This window comes from Sus scrofa, chromosome X, assembly GCF_000003025.6.
Source record: "Sus scrofa isolate TJ Tabasco breed Duroc chromosome X, Sscrofa11.1, whole genome shotgun sequence".
Taxonomy (NCBI): Eukaryota; Metazoa; Chordata; class Mammalia; order Artiodactyla; family Suidae; genus Sus; species Sus scrofa.
The window spans coordinates 44,911,920-44,919,312 of record NC_010461.5 but is presented as its reverse complement, the minus strand read 5'-3'; the positions used below and the strand labels follow the sequence as shown (position 1 = coordinate 44,919,312).

General features: G+C 41.9%; 1 protein-coding gene across 2 annotated transcripts; it reads left to right on the top strand.

Moving 5' to 3' along the window:
- On the top strand, positions 336-7,153 carry NUDT11 (nudix hydrolase 11). 2 transcript variants are annotated; one of them, XM_003360326.4, is made up of 2 exons: positions 388-897; positions 5,133-7,153. In XM_003360326.4, coding segments are annotated over exons 1-2 (495 nt in total). In that variant the 5' UTR covers positions 388-403; the 3' UTR covers positions 5,134-7,153. The 2 variants fall into 2 exon arrangements, with proteins under 2 accessions (XP_020935758.1, XP_003360374.1); XM_021080099.1 differs by lacking the exon at positions 5,133-7,153 and having other exon boundaries at positions 336-5,126.

Below are 7,393 nucleotides of genomic sequence, written 5' to 3'. Positions count from 1 at the left end.
GGGAGACGCGCACCACAGACGCGGGTGGGCTCCGTGCAGAGTGGCGGGCTCGCGGCTCCCGGGCGACGACGGCGGCGCGGCGGCGGCGGCGGGGACGGGGGCGGCGGCGGCGGCGGTAGCACCGCCCCTGCTCAGGCGTCTGCGCCCAGGACCCCCGGCCGGCCGCGCGGGGGACGGAGCGACTGACGTACCTCGCGCGCCCCCGCCCCCGTCCCCGTCCCCGCCCCCGCCTCATCTTCCCCGAGCTCCCGGGGCTCGCGGGCTCAGGCGCCTCTCGCTCCTCGCCCCTCGCCGCGGCCCTTTCTCTCCCGAGCGCCTCGGAGCGCCTCTGCTGGGCGGCGTCGGGACCCGAGCAGCGGCGGGAGGGCGGGCGGGCGGGCGGCCGGCGCAGGCGGCCCCGAGGATGAAGTGCAAGCCGAACCAGACGCGAACCTACGACCCGGAGGGGTTCAAGAAGCGGGCGGCGTGCCTGTGCTTCCGGAGCGAGCGCGAGGACGAGGTGCTCTTAGTGAGTAGCAGTCGGTACCCGGACCGCTGGATCGTGCCGGGCGGGGGCATGGAGCCCGAGGAGGAGCCCGGCGGTGCGGCCGTCCGCGAGGTGTACGAAGAGGCGGGAGTCAAGGGGAAGTTAGGCCGGCTCCTGGGCATTTTCGAGCAGAACCAAGATCGCAAGCACAGAACGTACGTGTATGTACTGACTGTCACTGAGATTCTGGAGGATTGGGAAGATTCGGTGAGCATTGGGAGGAAGCGAGAGTGGTTCAAAATCGAAGATGCCATCAAGGTTCTCCAGTGCCACAAACCCGTGCATGCCGAATACCTGGAAAAACTAAAGCTGGGCGGCTCCTCAACCAATGGAAACTCCGTGGCCCCGTCCCTGCCAGAGAGCGCTCCCTAGTATGTACCGCTCCTGCACAGACGTCTGCTTTCCGCCTACCTTACAATAAATAGTGCCCGGAGCACCTCTGAGAGCGTGTGCCCTCTCACCGGGAGGAGAGAGGCTTCTTTTGTTTCCTTGGCAGACCTCTGAATCAGGCTTGCAAACTGTCTCAGTGGCCAGGCACTGTTTGTTTCCAGGCAATTTGCACGTTTTTCAGAGGCTTTTCAGAATCTCTTCTTGGTAGCCCTGTAACATTTCGGAAAGCCAAAGTCACAGGAGTGTTTTTGTTTGCTTTTAAAGGTGCTCACCCGGACTCTATGTGTGTGTGTGTGTGTGTTGTGTGTGCATGCGCGCATGTGCTTGCGCGTGCAGGTGCGTTGCGTTTTGGGTACCAGTCTTGTGGTTTGCGTTGTAGTCAAGGCCTTGGAAATCGGATCACTTTGGTTGTGTGGCATTTTCAGTCATTTTTTCATAGGTGGTTTTCTCATTCACAGCTTTCACCCTAGTCCGCAAGCCCTTCTACCGTGGGAATTGATTTGAAGGACCAGTTTTGTATTTCCAAAAAAGTGTTTCTGAAATTGGACATCTCGTGCTTTCTCACTGAGCAGTCTTCAGAAATGTGATCTCATTTGCCCTTTTCGGAAATTTCTCTATTCGTGTGTCGATATTTGATTTTCAGCACACTTTTGCAACTGGTCATTTTTTACCTCTTACTTGAAAAACGACCATTTTCCCATATGGCCCAAACGTAGCTTAGCAGAATTTTATTTTTTTAAGAGTAAACCCCCCTGGGAAGGTATTTTTAGCCACACACGTCCTGCTCTGTACCTGTTCATGAAAACTATTCAGAGTATGATTTACCATGGTCAACTTGCAACTCCCATTGCTTCTGTCTCAGTGCCCTAGAACAACCATGGTTCTCTTGACCTAAACTAGTCTTTGAACGAAAGTTCTTTTGTATATTTGAATTTGTGATAGTCTCCTTAAACTTGTCTGAATACCAGTAGCCAAAGGAAAGGAATATTACATGGTAATTACGTCCCAGTGGACTGAGTTAGCTTTCATGATATTCAGGTTGTTAGAGGCTTCTCAAACTGTTAGGACACCTGAACACTCTCTCATAAAGATTTAGGATAAACGTTTTGTGTCACACAACAAACTTTCTTGGGCGCCAGGTTAAAAGCTCTTACATTTGCTTCAGTACTTGTTTGTAGTTAGGGGTTCTGTCTAAAGTGTATAAGCCTCTCTTCTGCAACTACCTTTTTCCATCTAGTCATATCCGCAGTTTGGTAGAGGGAAAATCTACATTCCGAAGAGGCATCAGGGTAGAATGGTCATTCGATATATAACACTTGAGCACTTTTAAAACATCCTCAAGAGTTCCCATTGTGGCTCAAAGGGTTAAGAATCTGATTAGTATCCATGAAGATGGGGATCTGATTCCTGGCCTTGCTCAGTGGGTTATGGATCTGATATTGCCGTGAGCTGTGGTGTAGGTCACAGATGCAGCTCAGATCCCACAGGGCTGTGGCTGTGGCCCAGGCCAGCAGCCACAGCTCCCATTAGACCCCAAGCCAGGGAGCTTCGATATGGCTCAGGTGCAGCCCTAAAAAAGCAAATAAATCAATCAATAAATCATCCTAATACTAAATAATAAGTATAAGGTAGAAAATAATGGTTATTCAAAACATTTGTTAGTCCTCAAAGTAACCTTTTTTTAAGCACAGTTATTCCTGCTGAAGATTTAAAAGAATTTACCCTTTGTTAAAAAAATTCATAGTTGTGTGTACTGCTGTACTACATATAGAACAATTGACAAATCTTACAGCTTAATGAATCTTTACATAGTGAGCACATATATGTAAGGAGAGTTCAGTTCAAGAATTACCATTGCTTGTAACTCAAATCCCATTGCATTCCTCTTCCTAATTAGTACTCTGCCCTCATGTCTTTTAAGACCATGGAACAGTTTTCCTTTTGAACTTTATATTGAATTTTAGAACATATACTCTTTTGTGCTGTCCCCTTGTGTGCTATATGTGTTTTATTCTTCAAAAGACTCAATTTTTTTTTTTCCATTTGGTTGCATTTTAACTCTCCAAACTAGTAACATGTTTATATGATTGCTTCTAAACTTGGGTTTTATTCCACTTTCTAAAGAAGTTTGGTACCACTGTTTTGAAAACAAATCTTATTATACATTCAAGTACAGATTAGGTATAAATTTCTATTCACAAAACATTTTCTGTACTAATGCTATTAAACAAAATGAGTGTGTTTTTAAAACCCATAACAGTTTTATTATCTAAGTTATATTGTTTGATTAAATATGGTTATTGAGTACTTTTGTTTTTTCTCTATGAAAGTGCTATATATCGAATATATGTTTGAGCACATGTTTTTGTTTCCAAACAAATTGACTTTTACTATTCATACAATCTCAAATAGACCCAAATATATTTCCCCCAAATAACTAGTTATTCAAGAAGATTCTTAAATTCTGCATTAACACTAACACAGCAGATATACTGGGTTCTTATTTTACAGACATTTTTGCAGATAAATATCCCTTCAACCTGAAATGCTGTCACAAATACTTTGGAGCCTTAACTTGTTATTCCTAGAGGTAATGATGCACAATCTTACTTGGTTTTTAAATTAAGTATCTGACAAAGGCAAAAGTGCACAACATTCATATTAACCTTTTATTTAAAATTTATCCTACAAATAAATATATTGTGGGGTTTAGGTATTTTTGCCAGAAATACTTAAAGTATGTTGTGCTGTTTTTTCGGAGTTGACTCAGAATCATTGAAGTAATTTTTGTGACATATTCTTTGGAACCTAGCCTAGTCAGAATAGTTTAAAGTTCCAAGGAGATTTTTTTTCCTTTAAGACCAACAGTTTCAGGCTAAACAGGTGAGCAGAGTTCATAGAAAATTTCTACTACCCCAGTGCTCCAAAGATTGATGTACAGTTGGGATTTTTTTCCCCTTCTTTGAGTGTTAAAAAGTCATTTATATGTTGTTTGGTTGGTTTTTGAGCCCTCCCCTTCATAAAATAAGGAAAAAGAATACTCTTCACAGGTAATGGAAGTTTGTAGAAATGAATCAGAAGTATGTTTTCTGGGAGTTCCCTTGTGGTACAGGAGGTTAAGGATCCAGTGTTGTCACTGCAGCAGTTTGGTTGCTGCTGTGGCGCAGGTTCGATCCCTGGCCTGGGAACTTCCACATGCCACAGGCATGGCCAAGAATTTTTTAATTTTTTTAATGTATATTAAAAAAATCTCTAAAGATTAATATAGATACACTGGAACACTGGGATTAATTGGTGCTGTGTTTATAATGTATAAAAATATTTCAAGAAATAGTGTCTGTACATGTACACACACACAAATAATGGGTATTTGGCTGAGCAGAGAGAGCTTTTACTTCCAGGCATCCCATATGGGGGAAGCCACCAGGCACTACCACTTTCTTCAGTATTTTCTCGATAGTTGTCTCCTGATAAAACTGGTATACTACAGTTAGCAGATTTTAAATGTTGCATGGGCACACAGCACAATGAGAAATGGAAAAGTCAGTATGTTGACTGAAGTAAAACTCGGTGTTTTTATGAGAGTTCGATGTGACAGAAAGCACAGTGTAGCTTTGAAGTCAAACAGGCCAAGGATTTAAAACTGATTCCAGTTTTTGCTAATTCTGTAACTTCAGCCAAGTTAGCTAAATAGCAGGTGCTCGGGTTTTTTAATATAAACCTAAAGATATTAAAAATAGTTAAACTTCATAAAGTTTTCCTCTGAGAAGCCTTTCCTGACCACCTGGGTCAAGATAGCCCCTTATCTGTGTGTCATGGTTCTCACAATTTATTGTATTCACCTATTTTCATGGCTGTGTGGTCATGGGACCACAACATTTTTGATGAGTAGGAACCAGCCTGAATTTCTATAAGCCTAGAGTCCAGAACGTGGCATTTAGCATTTTTTTTTAATGTCTTAGATGATCCTCTCGCCCTTTTGCAAAACCTCTGGTATCACTGCTTTCCTGACTTTTTTGTTTTGTAATATATATTGACCTGTAGCTCCCTCAGCTGCTGATCCAGACTTGCAATGCCTCTGCATTAGATAATTCTCTGAAGGCTTTCCACATGCGAAGTGAGTGATGCCGATAATAAGCCCTCTGTAAATGTATCGGTTGAGAGAATTGCCAAATTAGTATAAGCCTGCTAATTGTATGTTGGTTTGTTTCTTTAGACGAACAGCAAAGATATCCAAGATTGCTTTGAAAGAATCATTGATGTGAACCATTGATCAATGGAATTGTCAAGTATAGGTGAGCGCTTCCATGTTCCCAAGGAGACAGCTCATCTGGTTTTCCTCCTACATCTTGGGACACTCCTTCCCTGTCTATTCCACTGATTCCTTTTGGCCCAGTGGTTGTACTGTTGTACATGAACAGACTCTTATTCATCACCTGTAGCCTTTTGCTGTGCTCTTTTGATGTGTCTGCCTTCTTCAATAGACCATGATATCCTGGAGAGCAAGGACCATGTTTCCTTTCTCTTTGCATATTCTACATCTGAGACACTACTTGAAATATGGTTGACATCACTGAAGGTTCTTTGATTTCAATTCATATTTTATAATCACTACATGGCAAAACATTTCCCTTCCAATCCGGTGCTAGTAGAGTATATGCTGTCCAGGCACCACGTGCGTGGCTTTTCTGTATCAGGTGTTTCAGAAACTTTTCAAGGCAGTTGTAAGATGTTCAAGGACAAGAATGATTCCTCATGTTTCTATGTCATACCACACGGTGGTTTAAGATTACCCATCACTTAAGGCAGCATTTTGTAAAATGAGTCCTTTGCGTAACAACCTCAGTGTTTTTGTGCTGTTGTTACTTTGCTTAAAATTTTATTCAAAAAAAAATCACTTGCTATAAAACTAGCTAAAAATAAATACAATGAACACAAGATAATGTGATTTTTTAAAAAAGTATAAAATGATATCCAAATAATAGATTTACCATTTTTGCACTTGTCCTAACCATTTCTTTCATTCTTAACATCCCTCTGGAGAAAAGATCGTTTTTCTCATTTTAAAGATTTAATATACTGTATTACTTGATGCCAGAGGCAACAAAGACTGCTGTAGGCAGTTTCCAAAGTTAATCACGCCACTTAGTTTGCCTAGGTTTCTTTTGCATCTCCTACTAATTCAGTTGGCCACAGTTTTCATACCCTTTTTCCAGTACACTTAGCGAGTTCCTCATCTCACCTGGTTGGTTTCTGCAGAAGAGAATGCAGAGGGCTCAGAGACAGCTAAATTGTCACTTGGAAGAGGCACTGATGGAAAAAAAAAAAAAACTTCTGTGAGAGGGGAACAGAGAATGAAAAATTTAGAGAGGGCTTGAATCAGCTACCTCCTGGAGAGCAACTTTAAGAAAATGCCAGAGATATTCAGAGGAGATTTTCCAGAGTTCTGCCATGGGGTTTGTGATGTCAGCACTCTTCCCCAGCTCCCTGCAAAGGCCCTTAAAGTGGCTTTAGTATGGTTGTTTTCTTTCTTTTGCATCGTAAAGCAATCACATGGGAAAAAACCTTGGGCTCCAATTGAGCGTTACACCCTTCCTCATAGTACCAGTGAAATGTACTGATTGTTTCCTTAATCCTTACAGAATTTTAAAAACACATCTCCCCAATGTATTGGGTTTTTTTTTTTTTAGGTGTGATAATGGTACTGTGGTTATATATTTTTTAATCCTTATCTTTTAGAGAAATGTACTGTAAATTTGGCAGATGAAATGACATGCTACTGATATTTCCTTCAAAATAATCTGAGGGTGGGGTATAAGTGAGCATATAGATGAAATGAGATTGGTGATAAATTGATAACTATTGAAGCTGTGTGACGGATATTTGGGAGTTCGTTCCTATTCTCTATACTTTTGTACATGTTTGAAATTTTCCATAATAAAAATTGAAAAAAAAATTCTTCAGAGTTTACTTGGAGGCCCACCTCTATCCCTAAGACTTCGTTAGAGAGAGTTGGTCAGAAGACAAGTCTACAGCCCAGCGAGCCAGACTCTCTCCTCCCCTCCAAAAACCTAGCTTTTGTTGCTGAGCTAAAATACCGGTGGACTTGCTCTTCCCTTAGTGTGAATTCTTTGCTTGGAGGTCTCCCAGGTCTACATGCAAAAAGACCTTCAGCCCCATCAGTATGTCAAACATGACCAGAAAACTTTGAACTCCAGTGGCAGACATAAGCTTAGGTTCCACTCCCCATTCTATAGTTTAGCATAAAAGAATGGAATTTTTTCTGATTACAAAATTAATTCATCTTGAGAAATTTTTTCAATTAGCAATTACTGTGCCTCAGATAAACCTCTTTGGCTACGATACTGTGACTGCACAAAACTTAATTCATCTTAATTTCAGAAAATTTGGGGAATTCTCCCCCAAATAAATGAATCAAAAATCACGTATGATCCCCCTACCCCAAATAACCAAGGT

What these genes read in the sequence shown, in the direction of transcription:
- NUDT11 (XM_003360326.4), top strand. Translation starts at nt 404, where the DNA reads ATGAAGTGCAAGCCGAACCAGACGCGAACCTACGACCCGGAGGGGTTC.